At 40.1% G+C, this 27,572-nt stretch overlaps 1 protein-coding gene across 2 annotated transcripts in view; it reads left to right on the top strand.

Annotated features, from left to right (window-relative positions):
- Window positions 1-27,572, top strand: part of LOC121951102 (epidermal retinol dehydrogenase 2-like) — a 53,344-nt gene that overhangs the window by 5,729 nt on the left and 20,043 nt on the right. For both annotated transcript variants that reach the window (XM_042497324.2, XM_042497322.2), the window contains exons 2-4: window positions 2,392-2,719; window positions 15,574-15,705; window positions 17,072-17,171. In XM_042497324.2, coding sequence (XP_042353258.2) covers window positions 2,399-2,719; window positions 15,574-15,705; window positions 17,072-17,171 — 553 coding nt within the window. In that variant the 5' untranslated portion in view covers window positions 2,392-2,398. The remainder of the gene's footprint in view (window positions 1-2,391; window positions 2,720-15,573; window positions 15,706-17,071; window positions 17,172-27,572) is intronic.

Raw genomic sequence — 27,572 nt, 5'->3', positions numbered from 1 at the left:
AATAAGGAAGGCTATCACTCCATTTTGAAACGCCATGCCATACCCTGTGGACAGTGCTTGATTGGAGCCAATTTCATCCTACAACAGGACAATGACCCAAAGCACACCTCCAAATTGTGCAAGAACTATTTAGAGAAGAAACAGGCAGCTGCTCTTCTATCTGTAATGGAGAGGCCAGCGCAGTCACCAGATCTAAACCCCATTGAGCTGTTGTGGGAACAGCTTGACCGTATGGTATGCAAGAAGTGCCCATCCAGCCAATCCAACTTGTGGGAGGGGCTTCTAGAAGCGTGGGGTGAAATTTCTCCTGATTACCTCAACAAATTAACAGCTAGAATGCCAAAGGTCTGCAATGCTGTAATTGCTGCAAATGGAGGATTCTTTGACGAAAGCAAAGTTTGAAGGAAAAAATTATTATTTCAAATACAAATCATTATTTCTAACCTTGTCAATGTCTTGACTATATTTTCTATTCATTTTACAACTCATGGTGGTAAATAAAAGTGACTTTTCATGGAAAACACAAAATTGTCCGGTGACCCCAAACTTTTGAGCAGTAGTGTATATATATATATATATATATATATATATATATATATATATATATATATATATATATATATATATATATATATATATATATATATGTATGTATGTATACACACACACACACACACATATATATATATATATATATATCATACAAACAATTAATTTTGTGGATTCGCTCTAAAATCCAATGTTTTGGGTCTGTGAATGCATCACAACAGGCGGAGCTTCTTTTTCACCATAGCATTTTGTCACTCACAGGGTGCATAACTGATCTGTAGATCTCTTCACAACTGAACAGATCTCATCAATAGATGAAAGGAGCTGTTTGTAGATGTTTGTAGTGAAATCAAAGTTTTATACCATGCAGAGTGAATGTTTCCTATTCAATGTGCCTTACCTTGTTCTGCAGCATCTCTGCTGTATATACAGTGTTTCCTCTAGGATTTTTTTCAGCAGCGGGGGCAGGCTCTCCGGGGAGCCGTGGCGGCGTAAACAAATGACGCTTTTAAATTCAACAATAAAATAATAAAAACAATAAATAATAATTTCTTGATCGGGCTGTAATCAGTGGCAAAGTTTGCACCCAGGCTCAGAACAATGGATTTTTCTAGGTTTTTGTAGGACAGCTCTAAGGCTCTGTTGTACGGAAATTCCCCAAGAGGTGATGCTCAGCAGCATACATGCTGCAAGGTGATCCCCCTGCAGCCTGTTTCTCAAGTCAGTCTTCACCTACAAATAGAAACAATATTTGTTTTTTTTGTTGTTTTTTTTTTCAACCCATTTAGGGTCCGAGCCTGATAGCCTGTGTTTCCCTTTATGTTTTTCTCCTCTCTCTCATCTCTCTCTCTCCTGCACCATCACTTTGCTCTCCTGCTCCTTCACTCGGCACTCCCCCTCCTGTACTCTGCTCTCCTTCACTTTGTTCCACTGCTCCTCCCTGTCTGTTACTTGTCTTATACGATTACATAAAACATTAACGTTAGATAATTTACACTCACGTCACATTTGATTACAAGTGTGAACATATTTTTTTACCTAACCATCATAATTTGAGTCAGTAAAAAGGCTAATGATACCTGACTAGCGCCATCCTCATCAGGTGTCTTTCTCTTCTTTGAAAAATATTTGAACAAGCTCATCTGAAAATGCAGTCAGCAGTTACATCATGGCGTGTATGTAAGCAATGCTATCAATTAGTTTACTCACGTTAGCGACACTGAGTTGAGTTGGCACCGGGCCCAATTAACTTAAGCTATCAATATTTTGCGAATGTTTATTTAACTAATAAAATCTATTATAAGTTTTCTTAAACTAATAAGTCTACCTTTTCTCCGTTAAGTTGCACGCTGTTTTCAAGCCGACACTCCTCTGACTCTCCGACCTGATGCCTGGATGTCTGGATGCCTGGATGCACGGTAGCTAATTAACGTCTGCACCAATTAGTTCTGTTGGGGGGTGGGAGGCGGTGGTATCTACCCCAAAGAGTAGATCTGAGCAAGATAGTTATCTGCCTCAGCACTTTTCATGACACCCAACGCAGTGCAGGACTGTGCTGTGATGGCGGATGGTGTATTTGCAATTTAAAAAAAACACCCAAAGAAAAACGACATTTGAAGGAGCGGCGGGTAGGATTTAGGAGTGCCGCCACTCCTAAATGAGTGTAGAGGAAACACTGTATATATATATATATATATATATATATATATATATATATATATATATGTGAGTGGTGCTCCTAATTTGGAGCATTTCTAATTCAACATATTACTTGTGTTGATACTGCTGTCCCATTATGTTTCTCGCTAATCATGTGTTGTGCATCTTTTCCTCACTTCCTAGATCCATCATGAATTTCTTCTTGGAAACAATCCAAGTCCTCCTGCTGTCCATGTGGTATGGTTTAGAATCCTTCATCCACCTCTTTGTGCCCATGAAGAGGAAGAACATAGCTGGTGAGGTGGTGCTGATCACAGGGGCAGGAAGTGGGATTGGTCGCCTCATGGCTCAGGAGTTTGCAGCGCTTGGAACTGTGCTGGTGTTGTGGGATATTAACCAGGAGGGGATGAAGGAAACAGCTAGACTGGCTAAACAGAGCGGAGCCAGCAGAGTCCACTGCTACCTGTGTGACTGCAGCGACAAGAACGAAGTTTACAGAGTGGCTGACCAGGTATGATCCTTGAAAAACGGGGTGCTTGCTAGGGATGTAACGATTCACTCCACTAATGAATTGATACGATTCACACTACTTGGTTCACAATACAATTTTCTCACGATTTCTTTTAAATACAAAATGAGAAAACAGAAAAATCAGGACTGAGAAATATTCCATTAATTATTTCAAACAAAAATACAAAATACTGCATTTCTCTTCCTTTCTATATCAAATTAAAGAATCCCTTTTTATTTCTTTACTCACGCTAAGTCTGATGGGTCAAGAAATACAAGAAATCAGACGGGTAGTAAACCAACAAGTTGTATTATTTATGTACCCAAACAACAGTGTTTTTTTAGGCAGATAGTGATATATAAAATTATCTATACTGTAATTCTTAAGAAAGGGGGAAAAAAGTCAATTGTGAACCTGTTCTGTTCTGTAAAGAGAACCGGGCCTTATTGGCGAACCTGCCAATTCTGGTGTTTTCCGGCAAATGCCAATTGAGCTGCAGGTAGCTGGGCTGCCACCCTCATGAAGTCTGTTTCTGACAGTTTGATCTGAAGCATGCTCATGAGTAGCCTGCTGGAAATTGATTCGTAGGGCTGTGGCATTTCTCCTCCTGCTCCTCCTCACACAAAGCAGCAGATAGTTGTCCAGCTGCTGGGTTGATTCCTTTCTACAGCTCTGTCCAGCTCTCCTCATGCATGGGGACTGGTCCCCTGGCATCTCCTCCATGCTCTTGAGACTGTGCTGGCAGACAAAGCAAAACCTCTTGTGACAGCATGTATAGATGTGCAATCCTGGAGGAGCTGGACTACCAGTGTAACTTAAATAGGCTGCAAGTACTGCCTCATATTACCAGTAGTGACAAGGACACTAACAAAATGAAAATGGTTTGTGACCATCACCTGCAAAACCCTGCCATATCTGGGGGATGTCTTGCTGTTACCTCTCCTGTCCATCTGCTGTTGCTTACCTTTGCACAAAAGCAGATGAAACTGATTTACAATTGCTTACACTTCCACACTGGACAGTTCTATATCCTCAAAGAAGAATTGACTTGATGTCATACTGTGATGTGTTATGTGTTTTCCTTAATTGTTTTATATAGCAGAAGGTAGAATGTAGAAGGTAGATGTATTAGTCATGTTTTAAACAAAGTTTAAAACATAAAATTACATTTGTCCCTTATCCTGCTACATCTTTGGAGTTGAAAGATGAGTTGATTAAAATTAGCAACTACTATGCAGATTCCATCCAGTTCCTTGGTGGTGTTGCTGCTGGTTGCATTATTCAACTCCTGCAGTGCTTTTTTGGAATTTGCATCAGTCTTGAGTCCTTTCGGCTGCCAACAAGGTCCATCCCCAGTGCAATAGCTTGATCTGGGATGTGAGGGTTTAACCATGTCTCTGTGAAGATGTACGCAGAGCAGTCCATGATCTCTCGTTCCTGAGTGAGCCTTAATCACATCTCATTCACTTTATTCTCTTGTTATTGGACATTAGCCAGAAGACAGCTTGGTAGAGGTACAGCTCTCAGTCCAAGTCAGGTCAGCCCTGCCCTAATACCGGCTCTCCTCCCTCTCTTCACCCTGCACTTTTGGTTTCGTTTTTCCCCTCTGTTTTGAATGGCGGCTTGGCGTATGGCATTGATGGAGATCCTCTCATGGTCTGCTGCATTCAGTACAAACTTTTTCCTATGTTGATAGCTGCTCCTCTATCGTAGAAAAGTCGTGCTTCAGCAGAAGGGGCCATGGAGTCGAAAAAAATGTGTCAAAAAAATATCAAAGATTTGAGAAGCTACTGGCTGCTGCATCTACATGCGTTGCCATACTGTAGTTAATGGTGAACTGAGCGGCATGAGAAGTCCACAGGAAGTCCACAGTCTCAGAGAACCCAGGATATAGTTAAGAGTGACTGTAAAGAGCAAGACAATATTCAATGTGACCACAAAACAAAATACGCTAGATTGTTAAGTTGTTGTTTAACCACTTCTGCACTCTATTTCTCACACATAAAGAAGCAGATACAAGAATCATACTTGCTGGAAGAAAAGGATTTAATCATCCTTAAATTATGGTCCCAGCCACTGGCCATGTGTCAGAGCTGGATTTTGAAGAGGTGTGGGTGGATTTTGGGACTAGCAACAACTTTAGATACATACCTGCACATGAGGTCACAAAGTCTCTGGCAGTCCAAGGCCCTTTACATGTTCCATGCCTTGACGGCTATGACACTGTATCTGCAGTTGCAGCCAGGGGCAAGAAGACAACATGGGATACCTTGGGATAACATGTGGGCAACTCTTCCACAAGTAAACCAGACCATTCTTTAATTCTTTGGATGTGTTAGCCAGCCAGGTGACAGACACTGCAAATGCAGATAAGCCTCCGTAAAGTTGCACAGGTCTGTGTTGATGTGAAGGAGACAGTGACCGGGTTCAACAACAACAAAACAAATGTGTTTCTGGAAAGATTTTTTGAAGTAAATTTCTGTTTGATAAATTATTTTCAAGATAAGTTGCTATGGTTATGTTAAATATTGTTCCAATCGTCACAGTCGCTGTATTGTCAGGGTTAATGAGCAAAATGATTAAGCTACTAAAAGTCTTCACAACATGTAGCAACAGACAGGATATAAAATCCAGCCTAGGTTCTTAGATACTGTGATATCCTGTTAATAATTCACCTGAACAGTTCATGGTGTTGTTTGTTGTATCAATGTAATCCTTGACCATTAAAACATAGGGGTAGCATCACCTTTTCTGTGTGATCATATTTGGTTCAGGTAATGAGATACAAAATAGGTACTTTGGTTTTGGTGGAAAGTAAAATTACCACCATCGCTGTCACAAGGTGTTTTTGAGATGGCTCCATTTTTGAAAAAGAACCTCAAACTGCACAAGTGCACCCAGTGGACTATGAAACACTTACACTGCTTACCAGAGGGGACTCTACCTGCTGAGGCTGTGGTGATTAGTTGTTTAAACTAGTAAAATAATTTCTTTAAAATTTTGCTCTGGCCGTTCTTAAAGTTTGTATGCAATGTAATAACTTATTGTCATCATAAAATCTGTATGACACAGAAAGGAAATTTATTATTTTGGCTAGTAAAACATGTGCTTGGCTTACATCTACCATCCACCTGGCCGTTGAGTCAAAAAGTCAGTTTCAGACACTGGGTGATGTCATAAAATGTTGTTTCATCAGCAATGTAAATGTTGAATGCTCACAGTAGACAGTGGAAAGTGGACGTGTTGTATATGTAGTCAAAAGTCAACAACATCAAAAGTGGAGAAAGTGTTTTTCAGCAGACAGAGAAAAAAAATATAGTATCATTCACATAAAGGTTACCCGCTCAAATGCATTCCTGAGAGTGGAGGAGCTTGAGATTGTGAAAGAGTTCAAGTACCTCAGTATTATTTCATCACCCTCACAAACCATATCAAAAACTTCTCTAACATAACTAAACTCAGTCTACAAAACTTCAGACAAATCAGGTCATTTCTGACAGTGAATGTGGCCAAAATGTTTTTGTACGTTATAATTTTTTTCCCATATTGAATATTTTTTTACGAACTGGTTACTGGTTTAGCTTTGCTCAAACCAATAGAAACATTATATAAAAAAGCCCTAAAATGGAAAACTTTTTCCTTATCATCATTGCTGTTTCCTGATAAATACAACCTTTTGAGTTTTGAAATTTTAAAAACTTCAAATATGCCTGCGCTGTATTTAAGATACTGCATGGACTTGCACCGCCCCTGTTTAGCGAATACATTTGCACCACATTTGGACAGTCTGTACTGTCAGTTAAGGGTAGCAACATCTGGAATCTGTAATACGTGAATGTTCTACATATACCACAAAACCCATCTCAAACTATGGCTAAAAACAAATCAAAACTGCAGTCACAGCTTGGTAGATCCTCTGCAGTGCACAGGTACATATACATACATGTGTACTGTACCAACCTGCCATGCTTCCTATTGTTTTATTATTATTTTACTTTTTTATATTGTCTCACTGCTGCTGTGCTATTCCTGTTTACATGTGTGAATGCAATATACCTGTCTGCTATACACCTTACCTTACTAGCTGTTATTGATTGATTGTCATTGGTTATTGAATGAATCTGTGGTAAAACTATTGTTATATGCATGGTGTACATGGATCACCTGCTGTTTCGGCTAATTCTCTAATGTCTAGATCCACTTCAGACTGCAGGAGAGGATCAATTCATCTGGATTCCTCTTATGCACTGTATCTGCAATATAGCCCCTTATCTCTTTATCCAGTGATACTTGATACTGTATATGCGTGCAACCAACGTGTTGAATTTTGTACCTTGCACATATAGATAAGGCACTCTGCACTCTGCACCATGCACCATGCCCCCCCACCCCCCTCTTTCTTTAGATTTTGATTGTCTGTTTTCTGCCAGGGGACTACGGATGTAAATAAGCAGTCCTGCTAACTCCGGCATATTTACATTTGTATTTTATACTGATGTTCACTAATGTGCTGTGTCCCTTTTGAAGAAACATTAATTAATTAAGAATAACTAGTTAATTACTCTGGGACAAGAGACAGCATTAATCCCACCACATGAACAGGTAACTGAGTGCCTGTGTGCACTCTTATCTAAATCAAGGTGTTGCCTGGAAAAGGCCATGCATTTTCAACACAAGCTAGGTCCGAACAATGATTGGTTAACAGACATGCCATGGCAAATCCCTGGTTTGATTCCATTTCATGCTTCAGTCCAACAAATATGACAACATCGTGCTGCATGCTTGGAAAGTTCATACATACATTAATACATTCCTGGATTTAAATCTAGCAGTCCCCGTGAGTGTATGTGTCAGCCTGTGTGTGCGTGTGCATGTGTGTGTGTGGGTAGCCTTGAGGCAGGGGAGGGATGACTGTTGTGTAAACACACACTAAATGTATGTGGGGACTGGACAGCTGGAGCCAGTTCAATTCAGAGAACAGAATGTTATGAGTGCAGGTTGTTCCATGGCTTAACGTTGCTGTGTTGGTTGGCAACTTCAAACAACAGCATCATAATTATGTAAAATATACAGTACTTTATAAAAACCCTTATTAAGTCATAGAAGACAGGAATATTCAACAGCACAGTGTGTACCAACCTGTCAGCACTTTGATCTGTGCTAGGGATCAGTGATTTAGTGATTTAACATGCTGAAATAATAAGAAATAAGTTTTAATCAATAAAAAGAGGCTAACCTCAAGGAAGTGTGTAATTGCCATGCCAGAAAAAAGAAAGCAAAGAAAAAAAAGTGAGAACAAGAAAAGTTTCCATGTTCTAAAAGAAACTTTTCTTGTTCTAACAGGATATTTTCTTATCGTAGAAACTTGTGTGAGAAACTTATCAATTATCACATTGTAACATAGTAATTTAACATAATGCTGTACTGTGAAAGTCATGTTTAAATGAGGAAATGTGTTGAAAATCGGCTTAATTGAGAAATATGCCTAATCAGCAGGACCTCTGCATCATGCTTTCGTTGAAATATGTCAAGATTTTGCTGTTATTGAGTACGGTGGTTGATATTGTTATATGTATGCAAACTGTAGGCCTACAAGAAGAAGGATTTTAACTATTTTTACTTACTTCCTGCTTTGCTTCAGTGCAAATGCTCTTCTTGTTCTCTGCATAGCTATTATTTTTCCAAGTTTTTCCTTTTTTTCCTTCTTGTCACTAACTCCAACACATTAATGAGGTGGAGGAGTGATGCACAATAAGCTTGATGGACAGCAAAAATGGAAATGCTGCTCTTATTGAATCAACCCCTCCAAATTTTAGATTTGAATTTGAATGAGAATTTAGTTTTATTGCCAAGTACATTTACATATACAAGGAATGTGACTTGGTGTCTTGGTGCAAAACAATTAGCATGAAGGACAGAATAACTAATTTAAATAGAATAGGACATAAGATAAAAATATTGAAGCAACTTAAATATATAAGATGACAAAATAGAATATAAAGCACACAAAATGTATGTGCAAAAGGTGCAATGGAGGGATTGTACAGTTTTTCGGAAGTATAGTTACACAGCAGATATCTTATATCGAAATAATTAAGTTGACCTACAGTGTGCAGTCTACAGAAATCCAGTCTGGTGTGCATTAATGTAATGGCAGGTTGAATTTCTTCAGCTGCAGCAGGAAGTACGACCTCTGCTGGGCTTTCTTCATGAGGGAGTTGATGTCCAGAGCCCACTTCAGGCCCTGGGTGATGATGGTCCCCACGAGGCGGAAGGACTCCACATTGGAAATTGGGGTGATGGGGGCAGGGGCGGCAGCGATCCTTCTGAAATCTACTACCATCTCCACTCTCTTCAGAGCATTAAGCTCTAAATTGTTCCCATTGTGTCAGGTCACCAGATGGTCAACCTCCCACCTGTAGGCGGACTCATCCCCACCAGAGATGAGTCCAATGAGGGTGATGTCGTCCGCAAACTTGAGGAGTTTGATGGACTGATGACCTGAGATGCAGCTGTTTGTGTACGGGGAGAAGAGTTTAGGAGAAAGAACGCAGCCTTGAGGGGAGCTGGTGTTGATGGTTCTTCTGTCAGAAACATGCTTCCCCAGCTTCACCTGCTGCTTCCTGTCAGACAGGAAGTCTGTGATCCACCGAAGGTGGAGTCAAGCACGTCCAGCTTGGAGAGCTTGTTTTGCTGCAGAGCCGGGATTTCTGTGTTAAAAGCAAAGCTAAAATCCACAGACAGTATCCTGGCATAGTTTCCTGCTGAGTCTAGATGCTCGAGGATGAAGAGGAGGGGTCAGATTGACAGCATTGTCCACAGACCTGTCGGCGATATAGGCGAACTGCAGGGGGCCCACGAGAGTGTCCGTGATGTGCAGGATGCAGAAAAGTCTCTGTTTCTTGTCATCAGCGGCTGAAGTTCGTCCAATTTGTGGCACAGTGAGTGCACATTGGAGAGAAATATGCCCAGGAGCTCTATGCGAAGTCTGCGCTGACGGAGGGACATTAGCGTGCCAGCCCTTTTCCCTCTTCTCCGGCGTCTCATAGCGCTGGTGAAGGTGAGCACGCTTTTGACCACAATGTCCAGTATTTCCACAGATTCTGTAAGAAATGTGGGAAACTAATCCGGTGGTGTCGAAGTCATTATGTTCATGAGCTCTTTTCTGGTCAAAAAGCCCTGTGTTTGTTAGCAAAAATGAACATTAACACACAAAAAAGGGAAACCAAATTTGAAACTGACACAATTTCAAATCATGTTGATAATATATTGACCTCCTGCACCTCTGAAATTGCAAATGTAATTGACGCCATTGCTCCTGTTAAGGTGATATTTATAAGTCCTAAGCAAATGGACTATTAATAAACACTCATTCTGTAATGGCCCAGAAAAGGGAGTGTTGGAAAGCAGAACGAAAATGGCGTTAATCGAAGCTCCACATTCATTTTGAAATCTCTAAAGAAAAATTACGCATGTATAATTTGACCTTGAAAGGTGTAAGGCAGTCATTCTTCTCTGAGATCATCAACAGAAACAGTAACAATTCACATATTATTTGCTGCCATGGACAGATTAATTAACCCTCCGGTTCCAATATCTCCAGAATTTGTTTCCAACAGCATGTGTAGTGTGTTTGCAGACTTTTTTGATAGCAAGGTTCAAGGCATCAGACATGCAATTAACTCCTCCATCACAAAGAATAATGTGCCATCACTGCAGGCTTCCCTCAGTAACTTGCTAAGTATGACACAATTTAAGTCCATCAGTGACCAGTCACTGGAAGAACTCATCTCCAGTCTCAGTTCTTCCACCTGTTGCCTTCATGTTTTACCCCCTAGCTTCCTTAAAACTGCTCTGAGCAGCCTGGTAAAACAACTTAATCTTATAGTTAATGTGTCTCTCCAAACTTTTCCAAATGCTTTGAAAACTGCAGTCATCAAGCCTCTCCTAAGGAACAGCAGTCTGGATTGCACTGTACTGAACAACTATCAGCTAATTTCAAACTCAACGGTTTTTAGTAAAGTTATTGAAATGGTTGTCCACCAGCCACTTAGAAACTTTTTAAAGCTAAACAATTGGAGCACTGAGCACTGAGCACTGAGACCGCACTCATAAAGGTAAAAGAATGACAACTGCCTTAACACCGATTCCGGCAACGTCTCTATTTTAGTGCTGCTGGATTGCTGCCTTCGACACAGTGGACCATACAATTTTATTAGAAAGTCATATCTTCATGACAGGAAATACTTTGTCTCAATTGGAAGTTAAGTCAGGGCAGGTGACCGTAACATGTGGGGTCCCACAGGGGTCCATTTTGGGACCCCTCTTGTTTAATCTCTATTAGCTAACATTAGGCCAAATCATGCAAAATAACAAAGTAGCCTACCACAATTATGCGGACACATCACTTTCATCAGGTGATTATGAACCTGTAGAACGTCTGTGTCACTGTGTTGAGCAAATCAAGGATTTGATACATCAAAATCATCTCCAACTCAATAGAGATAAGACTGATATCATTGTCTTTTGGCCACGAAGTGTCAGCTCTCACCTTGAATCCCTCTCTCTAACCAAGAGCCAAGCAAGAAACCTCGGGGTTATCCTGGACTCAAATTTAAATTTCCACAGTCACATCAAATCCCTAACGTCATCTGCCTTTTATCATTCAAAAAAATTGCCAGAGTCAGAAGAATAATGTTGAAGCAAGACCTTTAAAGGCTCACACACACCTTTATTTCCAGTAGGTTTGATTACCGCAACGGTCTGTTTATCGGCCTTTCTTTTTTTTTTTTTTTTAAAGATTTTTTGGGGGGCCTTTCTTGCCTTTAATTGACAGGACAATGTGAGCGTGAAAAGGGGAGAGAGAGAGTGGGAGACGACTGCTGTGGCGAGGACAAAACCTCTGTATACGGGGCACTGCTCTATCCACTGAGCCACCAGGCACCTCTTGTGGGCCTGCCTAAACAAGCTGTTTCCCAGCTTCAACTTCTTCAGGATGCTGCTGCTGCCTGACAAAATCTAGGAAATATATTACATTACATTACCACATTACTCCAGTTCTAAAATCCTTACACTGGCAACCTGTAACTCAGAGAATTGATTTTAAAATCCCACTGCCTGTCTATAAATCACTCTTTGGCTCAGTGCCAGAATATATCTCTGACATGCGTGTAACATATGAACCTTCAAGGATCCTCAGAACATCAGGGGCTGGTCTACTGACCGTCCCAAGAGTCAGAACTAAACATGGTCAAGCAGCGTTTTATCTTTTATTGTAAATCTCTATCTTTTATTGTGTTTTATATTTTATTGCTATATATATATATATATATATATATATATATATATATATATATATATATATATATATATATATATATATATATATGGAATAAACTTTCCAAGGGAGGCTGAACAGTGTGATACCTCCATAATTGGTGCATACCTTCTGGTACCCTTTTTAAAAATGGGAGCTACAGCCCTGGTCAGCCACTCCACAGGCATTGTACCCGACCTCCACACCAAACTGAAAGGGGGTGTCAGCTAAGACAGCCCTACAGTGTCCAGAGCCTTCAGTATCTCAGAGCAAATCTCATTCACACCTGGCACCTTACCATTGAGGAGGTTTTTGACTACCTCAGCAACCCTTGCCAAGGATATGACAAGAATTTCCCTTCAGACTCTCTCAGGAGTTCCTCAAAGTGTTCCTTCCACCGTACGTCAATGTCCCCTGTCCAGGTCAGCAGGTCTCCCCCTCTGCTTAGCACAGCTTAGGACAAGCCCCACTTTCCCTTCCTGAGGCATTTTAACAGTTTGCCAGAACTTCCTTCAGTCTTGAGTCCTTCTCTATAGCCTTCCTAAACTCCTCCCACACTGGGGTTTTTGCTTCATTGACCGCCGGAGCTGCACGTTTGTCCAACCGGTACCTGCCTGCTGCTTCAGGTGAGCCCTGGGACAACCAAGCCCAAAAGGTCTCTTTCTACAGTCTGACAGACTCCTTCACCGCTGACCACCAGCACTTCTAGGTTGCCACCACAACAGGCTTCAGCAACCTTCTGGCCACAACTTTTAGCAGTCGCTTCCTCAGTTGAGGCTACAAACTTGGCACACTCACAGCCACAAAATTTATAGGGCATGTGAAGAACATCCAGTCATGCTCCCCTGGTGTCCTAACGCCACCATATTAACTGCTGAGGCTCTCAGACCAGCCTTCCTTAATATGCTTCATATTGACACAGTACCAGTGCTAGATTAAAAGCATCAACTCCAGCCTGGATTTAGTCTGACGTTGTCTGCTGCAGAGATGAATCCATCAAGAAGTCAAAAAAGAGAGTACCAACACTCACCTTACCACCTGAACTGATGCCTTACTGACTCTGAATGAAAATACAAAGTATGCTAAACACACCACCAGCACCAAAGCTAGCCAGAACCTTAGAAATAACCCTGAAAGCCCTGATAGATCGAAGGTCAAAAGAAACTAACTCACTAACCCCACACCTGATAATCGATAAAAGAGTCAGAGGAAACATTGCTAACTCGAAACTGCAACACGTGGTCATGTCAGGCCCCATTCCCACTTTAGTGAGAGGAATCAAATCTCACAAACATGAATTTAGAGAAAAATGAGAAGGTCAGCACACACAGATACAGGCAGACCCGTCCAGCCAGAAAAACAGTTTTGATCAAGCACAATTTTGATTTTATGTTCTTAACTGAAACCTAGTTAGATCAAAATAACTGCAGCTGTTCTTACTGAGTCAACCGTTGTGTGAGTGGCTAGAGTGTATAAAGGAGGTGCCATTTTGTTAATAATTCCCTAGAATGTAAGCATATGTGCCTCTTTTGATAAGCTCTTGATAACTATGGACTGACTTAGCATGTGACGGAGCCCACACACAGTAAGGGGCACACTCTGGACTTGCTCCAAGGGTCTAAATATTTCTAACATGGTGATTTATGTTGCTTTGGGATCATTCCCGTGTTATCTTTGAGGGCATTATCTCTGTCCACACAAAGGTTAAAGCGGAGGCAATACAAAACAGTATGTCACTGAAAACACCTGTGATACATTTACTCAGATTTTCTTTTTCCACGCATGCCCTATCATGGATCCCTGTTAATGAGCTTGTGAATAATTTCAAATAGAAAATTACAAATGTTGATGTTGATGCCATTGCACCCACTAAGGTTATGGCTGTTTCTGGTAAATAACTCCAGGGTGAAATACCATGCTGGTCAGAACAGAAAGAAGTGAATGTCCTAAAGCTAAACTCTGTTGGTTCATTATGACATCTATGAAAAGACATTTAATTTATAATATAGAACCTGGGAAATGCAAGGCGGTCCTTCTCTGACATTATTGCCAAAAACAAAAATAATGCACATGCCTTGTTTGCAAGTGTTGACAGGCATAAAACCTCCTTCTGTGTCAGCAGCCTCTGAACTTCTATCCACTAGGGCCTGCAATGAATTTGCCTCATTCTTCAATGACAAAATTCAGAAAATTTGACAGTCAGTGCCTCTATAATAGGTGCAGGATATGTATGGCCCTGTGTCCGTCTAAAACTAACTAAATAAATAAATACCATGACACAATTTTATCCATCCAAGCATAAAAACCTTAAGGACATTATACATAATCTGAAACCCTCCTCCTGCTGCCTTGATATCCTGCCAATGGGCTTTTTCAAAAAAATTTCAAACTGTAGATAAATCTGTTCTCTCAGGTGTCTTTCCACAGACCCTGAAATCTCCAGTCATCTAGCAACTGTAAAAATAGATCTAGATGTGAAACTAATGAACAATTATAGACCCTTATCAAACCTCTTCTTTTTAAGTAAAATCTTTCATAAGGCGGTTTTTAAACAGCTGAACAACTTCTTGGCACTAAATAACTGTTTTAATGGCCTTCAGTCAGGTGTTCTACCACACCACAGCACTGAGACTGTTCTTTTTAAGGTCTTCAATAACATCCACTAAAACTTGGTGGGACTACTTGGCACAGTACTAAACTGGTTCAATTCCTGCTTAAATTGGTAATTCTACATCTGAGTGGACAAAAATTACATGAAGAGCTTCCCACAGCATCTTCTGTTTAACATCTACATGCTTTAATTCAATTAGATTATGGAAAATAACAAAATATCATACCTTATAATTCTAACCTTATTTTATAATTATGCCACATGATTTTGACATGAATTTTCATAACCATATCACCATGGAACTACGGTCTAATGCAAGCGCTGACATGGTGCATTGAAAAAATCAAAGATTGGATGTGCCACAGTTCTCTTTAAACAAAGACAACCTGAGATCATTGTTTTTTTTTTTAACCAAAGAGGAATGATTAGAAGTCTGTGCTCAGCTTCAGTTGGTGATGTTGAAAACCAGAAATCTGGGTGTTATCATGGACTTAGGCCTACTATTACCTTAAGAATATATCAAGGATAAAAAGATTTGCCTCAGCATGATTAGGAAAAACTTGCATGACCATGCATTACACTGAAAATCAATCAGATAACAGCAACCTATTCTCACTTAGACCAAGAAAGTGGATCACACAATTTCAAAAGTGTTTGCATCTTTCTTCTGCAGAGATAGTCCGGTTTTATGTGAGGGCTGTCGTTGTATCGGTCAAGTAAAGGGGGTTGCACCTGGTGACAGAGCAGCAGATATGTCACTGATTGGTCCAAAGGAAGGAAATCATAGCTGGTGTAATGATATTTTGTTTTGTGTCTACTGCTGCTCCTGCTAGGTAACATTGCAGGCTGATATGTGTATATTTGGAAGGTCTGTGTGCTCTTTAACAAAATGTGGTGGTATCATACATTATGCTTTGCTCTGTGCAGGTGAAGCGAGAGGTGGGTGACATCAGCATTCTGGTGAACAATGCTGGGATCGTGACTGGAAAGAAGTTTATGGACGCTCCTGATTCCCTGGTTGAGAAGACGATGGAGGTCAACACAATGGCTCACTTCTGGGTTAGTCACACACAGAAGACAGTCCACAGAAAATCACTCCACAGCTTCTGCTTGGATCTCAATGATTTCTTCTGTTTTTCATTGAAAATAAATATTTAGAGAGCAATCAGTCTGAAGTGGAAAAATAGTTTTTTTTTTAATTTAAAGTTAGCATTTCTCTTCATTTCTTTGTAAAATTGGCCAAAGTGTGCCACCGCAATGATTAAAGATATAATATATTGAGTTTGTTAGAATATTTTTTTAGAATATATTTTTTAAATTGATTGATCAGTGAATACAATTAGAAAATATAAAATGAAGATGAGTGTGGAAGTTCATTCTTCAACTGGGAAATGGTAGTTTGGTCCACTTCAGTACTTTTTTTCAGCACTTTCAACTCTCAGTCTTCATATCACATTACCAAATAAAATCTAGCAAGGTCACGTGATGAAAACTAGGGCTGCACTGGTTTGTATTTGTGCCAAACCTTTACTGCACATGGGTCACAGTTTGGAGCATGCAGAATACAGGTTATGGAGACAGATGCAAGTATTGTGACTTCCGCCCAGACACTGACGTTAGCAACATACAATATGGTTAGCACAAAAAGTGGATTTTGTGCAAGTCAGTCCACGCTATGATGATATTTTCATCATTAAAATAGTTTACCAAAGTTGCCAGTGACCAACATGTTCCCTCAGTCCCCAGCAGGAGGACTGGGTCTGTCTTTGACTAATGTTACCGTCTGTTGTAAAGAAATTATAGATTTGGGGTTTTTTCTCCACTGTACCCAAATGGCACCAAGCTGTGACCCATATCCTGGGAATGAACTAAACCGTGACCTCTGTGCACCATTCCATTCCTGATGACATGAGTAAAGTGGATCTGCTCATGAAGACTGACATGCAGTTAAATTTCAAGATTACGTCATTTGTCCCAGAGGACATTTGTCTTGGACATAAAGGCTGTCATGCAAAAATACACACATAGTGCAAAAACAGACATGAGGTGCAGCACAGACAAGTGCAGACACCAAGTGAATTCCAATCCATGCAGCTCTGCCCCTCAGTTTACACCCTCCTGATGTCCTGAGGTCTGGAGATTCATTGATGGAGGAATGAAAGCCTTTTTATCCCTGTTCAGGTATTCCCTCTGTTTTTAATAGGGACCCAATAATGTCTACCTGATGGGAGCAGTTGTGAATACAGGACATAGGTCAAGAGGTCTTGAGTTAGAGGCTCATGAAACATTGAGTGAATTTATTTTGATTTAAAAAATCAAGATAGCGAATGCAAACAAGTAAACTAGGATCTCAGCTGTTCTCTGAACTGTCCAGTGAAATCCCTTCTTCAGTTTCATGTTGTCTATGTTTTTTGTCTCTGCTTAGACCTACAAGGCCTTCCTTCCTGCAATGATTGCCAGCAATCACGGCCACCTTGTCAGCATTGCTAGTTCTGCTGGACTCATCGGAGTCAATGGATTGGCAGGTGTGTGTTTCACGTCCTTTATTCAGTGTGGAAGAGTGTCCATGTTAGCCAGGTTCTTTGGAATGTGTGTTTGGTTTAGTGTTGCCCTAATCCGTCCGTAGCAGCTTCTGTATGTGTACTACTTATGTCAGTTTCAGTTGCCAGGTTTGGGTAGCGGTGCAGTGGTTAGCATTTTTGCACCACTGTGTCGCCTTCTGGGTTTGAACTGTTGGGCCCCTCCGCATTGACTTAACATGTTCTCTCTGTGTCAGCGTGGGTTTTCTCTGGGACCTGCAGCATCCTCTTACAGCTCATAGGCATGCAGGTTTGGTCCACTGTAGACTCTAAATGTGAGTGTGACAGGTTGGCTGTCTCTTAGTTAAAACCACACAGCTCCACACTTCCTCTTCAGTTTATCAGACCTGTCCACTGAGGTTCATTTTACATCCCTGCAGGAATTCAGGCTCCAGTGACTGCTTCAAGGGTCTGTCAGAGCAGCTTCACTTCTGCTTGTACAAACTGTCCCCTTGTCAGCGAACTGTCTGATGAACACACGGTTTAAGTGATACTGTAAATGTTCTTAGCTGCATAATTTTTGTCCAGACTGATGACAGCTTTCTTTAATAGATGGGTAAGAATAAGTAGAAAGCTAATCCATTTCCCATTCAGTGTCAATTGTAACCCTTTATTCTTTGGGTACATTCTACTCAGGAGAGAGGTCCCCTTGGTGGTCTTTAGAACGAGAAGTGTGTTTCTCAGAAGCCTCAATGAAACAAGTGCCAGAGAAGGATTCAAGCAAAAACATCTCCAAATAACAAAACAGTTTTGTCTCTTGATGAGTGACATGAACCAGATCTCTAAAGTCCAGCTCTTATTATTCCAAATGGCTTTAAGTAAGGAAAGATAGAAAATATAAATGCCGTTCACTTAGCATCTGTTTGTTTCCTTAGACGGTTTCAGGTAAATATGTTTTATAAGCCATTATTTTATTACTTTTGTGGTCAATTATGCAGGTGATCTGATGTTTTACTGTATTTGATGACACTTAAACACAACACAACCATGAAACGAACACAGCACAACTGAATATACTGAAATACTAGTTTTACAACCTCAGTTCCAGAGAAGTTTGGATGCTGTGTAAAACAGAAATAAAACAGAAAGCAATGATTTTTAAGTTACGTTTGACCTGTATTTAGTTGAATAGAGTGACAGGCTGCCTGATGTGATGTGCATTGTTTTTGAAAAAGGTATAATGATGCAGTCATAAAATGGAATCACAATACATATTAAATCGGTACCCAGGTATTGTGATGGTATCTAATCGTAAGGTGAACATATCATCTCTGGATACATGTGCCAAATTTCAACTCAGCCAGACCTACAGTGTGAGGGTGTGGCTTTTCTAAAATCAGTATTTGCAGGTATCGAGCCAGGTTTCATGTTTGCAGCTCATTCCAGCTCACAGGAATTTGAGTTGTGGCAGAAGATAACAACAACAATAAATAATAATAATAATAATAATAATGTTAAACAGTAATAATGACAAAGCACAAACTCAGTGGGGTTTACTCCTTTGAGGCTTGAACCTAAAAAAAAAAACCCCACAATATTTTAACACTAAATAATAGTCAAATTTCAAAAACAGCAACAAAAAAAGTGTTTGTATTAATATTTGTATCCCTAACATAGGACACACTTAGTTCTGCAAAACTGACCACAAAAGTTTAAAGCACTTTTGAATATGTGATGCTGTATAAAACATATCTTACCTGAAACCGTCTGAGAAAACAAATAGATGCGAAGTGGGCTGCATTTATATTTTCTACCTTTACCACCTTAACAGTCCACCTTAATGAGCCTGTCCAGGTTCCAATGAGGGATTAACTAACGAACGAACTAACTAACTAACTAACTAACTAACCAACCCACTTTGCTTTAATTAGCAGGTGGTATAAGACACGGTGACATCATAGTCACTGATCCACTCACTGCAGCCTCACAAGTCCATGTCACTCACGTTCTCTCAGCCACACACTTGCTACTCACACAGTCTGGCATGGAAATCAGACACCAAAATCTGTGTTGTGATTTGGTTCCATAAGTGCTAGTCATATGGAAACCAGTGTCATACGGGGACAGGGTACCAATACCCAAACCCAAAATATGACGGAAAGAGAGAGAAAGGGACATTTCTATTTGTCTGTAACTCAGTGATATAACACATTACTACCCCCGCTCACCCTGATCGTGGTCTGGTCCTGGTTGCGCTGATGCTGTAATCTTGCCTTTGGACACCTCCCTATCAACATGTGCATGAGACTCTTATCATTACCCTCAATATCATCATAGAGTGCAATTAATAATTTCACATCTATCGTTATTGTAATATGACATACATCTGTTTCTTTTATTGCTGTGCCTCTCTCCCCCTCTCCTCTCCTCTGTCTTTTTCTTTCCTTTTTGCCATGATTGTATTTAATTTGTTATTTACGACATCTATTGCACGTCTGTCCGTCCTGGAGGAGGGATCCCTCATCATCCTCTACCGCTATTCCTGAGGTTTCTTCCTTTTTTCCCCCCATTACAGGGGTTCTTTTTTCTGGAGTTTTTCCTTGGGTGATGTGAGGCTCTAAGGGCAGAGGGATGTCGTACACTGTAAAGCCCTCTGAGGCAAACCATCTGTTATGATAATGGGCTCTATAAATAAAATTGACTCGACTTGAATTTACTTGACAGTTACTAATCAAGAATATCATTACTTGCGTTCTGTATGTTCTTCAATGATCTGTATAACGGATGGATAGAAACAAAACATTCAGTGTGCTGATGGCAGCAGCAAGTCCAGTGTAGAGGCTGTCTGTGCTGACTGTGAGCAGGAACAGGTTGTCTTACCAACAACTTGAGGATCTTCACCCCATGAGGTGAAACCACTGTTTTATTTAAACAAACAACAACACTTTAAATAAGCTGTACTAATCCACTGTAGAGCTTGCGAAATAGTTAGTTAGTTGACTTATAGTTCCAGCTTGTTTCATATGACTGACTGAGCCAGTGACTGGCAGAAACACTGTCGCTAGCTGATCAGCACTTAGTTTGGAAATCCCGCCCGCTGACACCGCCTGGTCCTGCTGCTTTCTCAGTGTCAACACGCTTAAAAGCCTCCTTACATCAGGCTCAGAGAGGTAGACAGGTGTCAGAGGTACACCCACCCATCCATTAACCTCTGCCTCAGCTGATTCTGCTTGTTGACTATTGATGGCCTCAAAGAGAGCATAGAATTTATCAGGCTCACTGCTAAGGACACATCAGCACTTGACAAGGAGGGGGTTGTGGGCCTGTAACCTATCATATTCCTTAGACTTTGCCACATGCTTCCGGGACTGTCTTCCTGGAATTGTAGTTCCACTTTCTTCCTGTAGTCCCTTTGTGCCGTTTTTACTGCTCTTCTTACATTGTACACTGCTGCAGTCTTAGTTTGCAAGCTGCAGCGTGTTTGCTCTGATAATCCTTGGTTTCTGACTGTGGAATGAATAACTGTAGTTCTTGGTTCAGTTGTTTCTGTAGTTTTACAGATTAAATCCAGCACAGAGTCAGTGACTTCACTGATGTCATTAGTGATGATGGTGGTGGTGTCCTGGTACTTGCTCCAGAATGCATCATGTAGTGCAGACTGCAGGGCAGCTTCTGATTTGCCTGACGATTGTCAGACCTCTCGCATCAGTTTGGGCATGCGCTGAAGTTTGTTTACATCATTTGTTCTCAACAGAATGGCTGCACGGTCGCTCTCACCGAGCGGCGGAAGGGATTTAGCTCTGTAGCTACCTCTCATCACGGTATAACAGTAATCCATTGTCTTATTTCCCTGTAGCGTAGTCAATATGTTGATGGAAGTTAGGCATAACCTTCTTCAGGGATACTCTGCCAATTTTCAACCAGCTATGTATCATTATCATGTGGGTAACAAAGCACGTTAAAGTTCTTGATATCCTGCCAGAAACTGGTACGAGCACAGAGAACTGACTGGTTTATTATCCATTACCTGTACGTTGACTCGCAGGATGCTGGATAGAGAACATTTAAAAAGCGAGGCTCATTGCTGACATTTGATGCCTCCATAGAGCTGATAACATGACAGTGATTGTTTATGTCACAAACAGACTTGAAACTTGATAGTGCTTTTTTCATTTTCGTTAGCCACTGAGTTCTCCTACATGCATAGCACATGGGAGTATTTCAGTTTTGCAGCCTCACTGCTAGATACTGCTTAATCCTCCACAGTGGGCCTTTAAGAAAGGTCACTTTAGACATATGAGTTTTTCATTTAACTTTAGCATCAGGGAGCATATATTCAAATGCCTCAGCTCACATTGGTGGTGTTGGCATCTAGTTGGAGCAGGTTTGGTTAGTAGCAAAAAGATATTTGTTAATATCAATAAGACTAGGTATGAATAAAAATGAAGCACCACCTGGAAATGAGGGGCTAATAACAAAAGTGTTGACACATTATAAAAAGGGGTGTTCAGTATTTAATAATTATTTAACATATGGAAGGTGAATAGCGAAGCACTGACTGTCACAACCAACACATTCACACATCCAGTCACAGACAGACTCTTTAACAGTACAACAGTTCATTTAACTTTAGCAGGACTGATCAATAATCAATTACATTTAAGTGAGTAAGCATGCATTATACAACTAGGAGTTGGAGATATATCCAATAGCTAATTGTCCTGGTCTTTTTCTTGGATGCTGCCGTCCTTTACCTGCTGCTGTTAGACAGTGACACAGAATTTCAAAGTAAAAGCGTATCCTAGAGACAATGATATGATCAGTGTTTTTACTTTGTTTCAATCAAATGGGATCGTTGATCATCGAATCAATATGTTGATCCAGATCAATTGATTGTTACACTCCTAGATTAATATGTGGTATACATCCTTGTCACTGTCCTGTTATCACTTTGAAATCCCTTTGTACGTTTGGTCCTGATTTGCTGAAGTCTGTTTTACACTGCTGCTATATTACAGCTGATAGAACACAGACTAGAAAATTGCTTAGTAAATTGGTATTTATCACTGAGAATATTCAATCAGTAAAATTAATTTCTCATTGATTTTTCCACAAACTAAAGTGACTTTCTCCTTCAGTACGGGACAGTGTCAGACCTAAATATAGTTCTGAGTATAACATCAAAACCTGCTGCATCAAATTTAAGGAATAACCAGCTGTCACATTAGAAATAGAACAGAGTGGTAAAATAAAGCATTACTTTTACACAATTAATCACTTCATGCCAGCATTCCTCTCTCACCTTAATTTAAGCAGCAGTGTTACTTTTTACTTTCATAATTATTTATGTTCTTCAAAGGCAGATGCAGGCGGTATGTGATTTATCATTTATAAGAGTCAAATGATGAGCTGAATGCGTCATTCAATTCGTTTTATGCAAACTTGCATGAACAGAGACAGCTGATAACCACCGCGGCAGTACATGTTATCTCTGAGTGAGGCTGCAGGGTTTGTGGAGCAGCTCAGTCAGAGACAGGCGGGCTCTGTTAAAGTGGCCTCTTGGTTCAGACCTCTGCTGTAGTGTGGCAACATGTCCTGACGTGACAGCAGCTGTATTCACTCATGTTGATGGTGCACCTTATTTTCCCCTGATAATTCCACATTGTGATAATGTGATTATGCTGCTGATTAATACAGAATTGACTCATATCAAAGGACACATTGTGTTGGAAAAACTTTTTTCACTGTCCATATTATTTATGCCACAAGATGAGATCTTGCTTTGCTCATCGTCTGAATGAGTGAAAGGGAAACAGAAGCTCTAAACAAGCTTATTTTCCAAAATGTGAAAATATTTAACTAGTACAGTATCTTAATTACGTTTTTCTAGATTATATTATAATACCCCAATCATGTATCCCACTTGATTTAGAGTCAAATTCCTTCACACATACTGGGCCGATAATGCTGATTGTGATTCTGACTGACTTGATACTGAGCAGATGATTATGGTGCCCTCTATACTCAACTCAAGATGTGGTGTTCAGATGTTTTATAGACTGTATATAAAGAGACATACTGTATAGCCTGCACTATTGTTCTGTAAATTAAGAAAAAAATTGACTAGTTTTACTACACATATTTATTTTACAGTGTACATAAATAGAACCAGAGGTAGGACTATGTTAACATGAAACATGAGTTTAAAACCGCAGTTTGTCAAAAAACAAACTTCGTTGGGGACCCAATGCTCAGCGAGCGTCTGTGGGTCCAGGGGACTCACGCTGTTGAAAACCTATCAGTGTTTAAGCGTTTTGGTGTGCATGCAGGCCTATCCTTTATCAGGCCCAACATTTCATGATCACTTGTTTTTCATTTTCGGACTGTGGGTGTGCTCAAGTACTACAACTAGTTCTGGAATATTTAAGATAAACTAATTTAATAAGCACTACCATAGAACACTGGAAACCAACTTTGATTGCAAAGTCAATTAAAACATTTGGTCATTAGTTTTTTCAAACCTAAAATGGACCTCCACTCTTTTGAGCCGTTACCATATTGATTGGGATTGTTATTGCCTAAATGTTAATAATGCATTACCCAATAATCCTCAGCAATCCCCTCCTCTAACCTGACCCTTTTAGTCAGTGTGGGTGTGGAGTCATGGGATGACAACATTGTCAGTGCAGATCAGTTCCAGTCTTGTTTCCTAAATGAAATTTTCATTTTAATGGCATGGGTAGTTAATTTGCTTTGTCATGAGGGACAGTGGCAGTGCTTAAGCATCAGCTCACTTTATTAGGAAGATAGTGAGATTTTATTTCCAGAGAATAATACTATTTAATAGATCGCCACTCTCCAAGACTTGAGTTGCCCTCTCACCTATATCTCTCAGAGAAAGTTTAATGCCCTACCACTGATGTAACCGTGTTAGAGCCAGGTTATGTCATGGACATAGCCATGGCACAAGAGAATTCCTGTCCTCTGACAGCAGTATTGTGATAAACATATTTTTTATTCATGAGAATTACTGCACCTAAGCAACAATCTGAATATATCCAGTGTTAATTTTGACAGCAAATTCTGATTTAGTCTTAGTCTTTTGAATAACACACCATTTAGCCTTAGTCTAGTTTCAGTCATCTGAAATCTTTTAGTCTTAGTCCAGTTTTAGTCTACTAAATATCATGAGAGCTTTATTCTCAGTCTAGTCTTAAGTCTTTTAGTCTTAGTTTAGTTTTAGTCTATATTTTAGTCTGAATATTAGCAGATTTTATTCAACTACATTTTTTACAGAATGCCCTGTCATTGGAAGTATCCATCAGTCTGTTATGGAATGGTATTAAGGTTTGAATATGCAAAACAGACACAGATTTAATGGCAATAATAAAAATGTCTTATTTAGAGATTTGAACAGAACAGATTACAACTTTGTAAGTATCAACTTTTCTTCATTATCTGTTACTCCTGTGTGCAAAATCAAAGAGATGTGAAGAAAAATAAAACATATGTAAAAAAAAATGCATTAATTGTAATGTCATTGCACACAAAATAAAATATTCCTCTTTTAATAATTAAAAGGACAATAAATGAGCTCAACTCAAGACAGATGAATTACTTGCTAAACTCCAACGCCATTATTGCATGGAACAAAAAAAATGTTCTCATATTAAACGAAATACAAAACAAATACCAGATCAGTAACTTTCAAGTTGTGCATATAATGTGCATATAAAGGAAATGCTGTAAATAGCAGTGAATACAACAGTTCTATTTGTTTCTGTTCATTTTAAGGAAAGCACTTTGCTTCAATGTGACCCTTCCTCTGTTGCGCCATCCTCTTGTGAGGTCACCTGTGATGCTGAATACCCTCTCAGCAAAAGCTTGAGAAGCTGGCATAGCTAACAAGTCTAACGCAAAAGGTTTTAAACTGTGATGAAAACTGTCACTCTTTTGCAGCCAGAAGTCTGTTCCTGTGTCCTCAGTGATGGGATGTGAGAGTTCTTCCGTGTACTTGATGATCTGCTGCCTGATGCTGGTTGTGGAGGTTTTCTGTTTAGGCCTTGTGGTGCGGCATTTCGAGAGAAACCTAAACACCGGCTGCTTTGTGGATGGCACTGCTGAATCCAAGAGGCAAGCAAAACGCTGGTTCAGATTTGATCTCATTTTCTCTGAAAGAGTGGCGAGGTCTCTGTACCGAGTGTTTTCTGCAAAGTCAGTTAGGTGCCCAGCAGATCAAAGAGGGAAGGAATCACTAGAGACATAGATGGCAGCAGTAGGTCATGCAATGAGGAAAGCTTTTGCCACACACTAGTAAGCAAACTGTCCCATCCCATGTCATTGTGATTTGAGAGACTGCATCTTTGACTGTGAGGAGTTGTGGGACCATGTTGAATGTGCTTGACCAGCGTGTGGGGCAGTCATTTACAACAATAACACCACACTGGTCCCATAACCTCTGTGTTGCGACTGAGGACTTGCGAAAGAGCTTCACCAAAGACCTTGCTTTTTTGAGGACTCTTTTGACAGTTGTCTCTTTCTGCAACAAGTTGTATGGTAGGCACCACACACGGTGTCCGGTCCATTTCCATGTTGACAAGATGGTACCTAATAACAAGGAGAAAAGACAACCAAATAAGTCTAAACCCAATACAGTGGCTGGTGTGTGTCTGTATATACTGTATATATGTCGTGTGTGTCAGGGGGAAAATCATTCATGTGATAATTGTCTGTCATGTAAAAAAATAAACTAAACATGGCTCACCACTGGTCATCAGATTCAGAGTCACTTTCCATCATGGACCCAGGGGAGTCATCCTCAGAGCTGGTTTCTTCTGCTGTGGTGTTTTTAAAGGCTGCCACCATGTTACTCCCATTGTCTATTATTACCGTCAGGATCTTCTCCTTTGGTATGGTCCACTCTTGCATACATTTGTCTACACATGTCTTAATGAACTGTGCAATGTGCGGGTGAGCTACTTGTTGAAGGGCCAACAATATGTGTTCAGGTTGAATTAATTTAAAACAAAAGTAGCATGCGCTTATAGCAACGAATGAGGCTGTCAGTCCTTTTTTGGTCCACAAGTCAAGGCCAATGCATACTTTCCGGGCAGCAGCCAGTCTCTCTTTGAATTTTTGTCTGTCATGTTAATACTCTGTTTCAGTCAAATTGCTCATTTTAGTTTTCTTTGGAACTGTTAGTCTCCTATCTACTTTCTCCATTATTAGCACGAAGTCCTCATCTTCAGATGTTTTGAGTCGTAAACCTGTGTGTCCAATCCATCTAGCCATGGCCTGCTCCTTGGTCTGTTGTTCCTTTGCTTGAGTTTTGTACTTTGAAGAACTTAATAAAGCCGAGATGGCCTGCTGCTGGGTTGCACTAGCAGCACTAGCTTTGCCTAGCTTTATTTCCACTTGGCCCATGGTCATCTTTGTTATCAGACATCTTCCATATCTCTGAGGGTGAATGGAATCAAGTTGTCTCCTCTCTCTCTCTCACTTTCTCACACACACACACTCTCTCTATCTCTCACACACACACACCCTTTGTCGAGTTATATACAACACCACAACATCTACTATAATAGTACATATTTGATTCAGTTTGAGGACATTGAATATTTATACTCATTTTAATTCAGTTAGACAATCGTCTAATCAATACAGTTCACTTTATTCCAAGTTTAGCGGAAACCCGGTGGTTTATCTAATAAACCTTCACATGTATTTCTGGATGAGTCTTCTCTAAGTGTCGCTTCAAGTTAGTGGTGTTATTCCCAGCAATTCTTGCTCCACAAGCTTTACAGATGGTCTTGTTGCCCTTTTTATAATAAATGAAGTTTGACCAGATGTCAATTCTTTGTTTTCAACCAGAAAACAAAAAGAAAAAATATTATTTATGGTGGAGAGAAGATTATTGGTTAGGGAACATATATAGAGGGTTTGGGTCAGGTTCAGGTTGGGTAAACACTGATGGAGAAACAGTTTTCAACACAGAGGCTAAGCAATGTCCTGCTGTGGACAGACCTGCAGCAAAACATACTTCAGCCCCCTAAAGAAAGCAGTGTGTGTTCAGTATATTTGACTCTTGTCTCCTCTTTACCTTTCACAGCAGCTGATGGAGGCAGCAGTAGAGCAGCTGCTCCGCTGTTCAGTGGAGTCAAATGTTTTTCTTACCGTAGTCTGGTGCTTTTTGTATAATAGCTTCAAATCCCCATCAGTAAGTGCTTGCTGTAAGTGAGGTTAAGCGCTGAAAATATTCAAAATATACTGTACACTTAAACTGATATTTTTTTTTTAGGAGGGCCTTTATAGGTGGCTTAAAACCAATCAATGAAGGCAGAGTTTGCTCAGCGCAGTTTGATTATGGTTTTGTGATGTGGTGGTTTTCTACCTAGAAGTTTTAGT

Source organism: Plectropomus leopardus, chromosome 12 (assembly GCF_026936395.1).
Source record: "Plectropomus leopardus strain MGB_pleo_1.0 chromosome 12, ASM2693639v1, whole genome shotgun sequence".
Classification (NCBI taxonomy): Eukaryota; Metazoa; Chordata; class Actinopteri; order Perciformes; family Serranidae; genus Plectropomus; species Plectropomus leopardus.
This window is presented reverse-complemented; position numbering and strand designations above follow the sequence as displayed.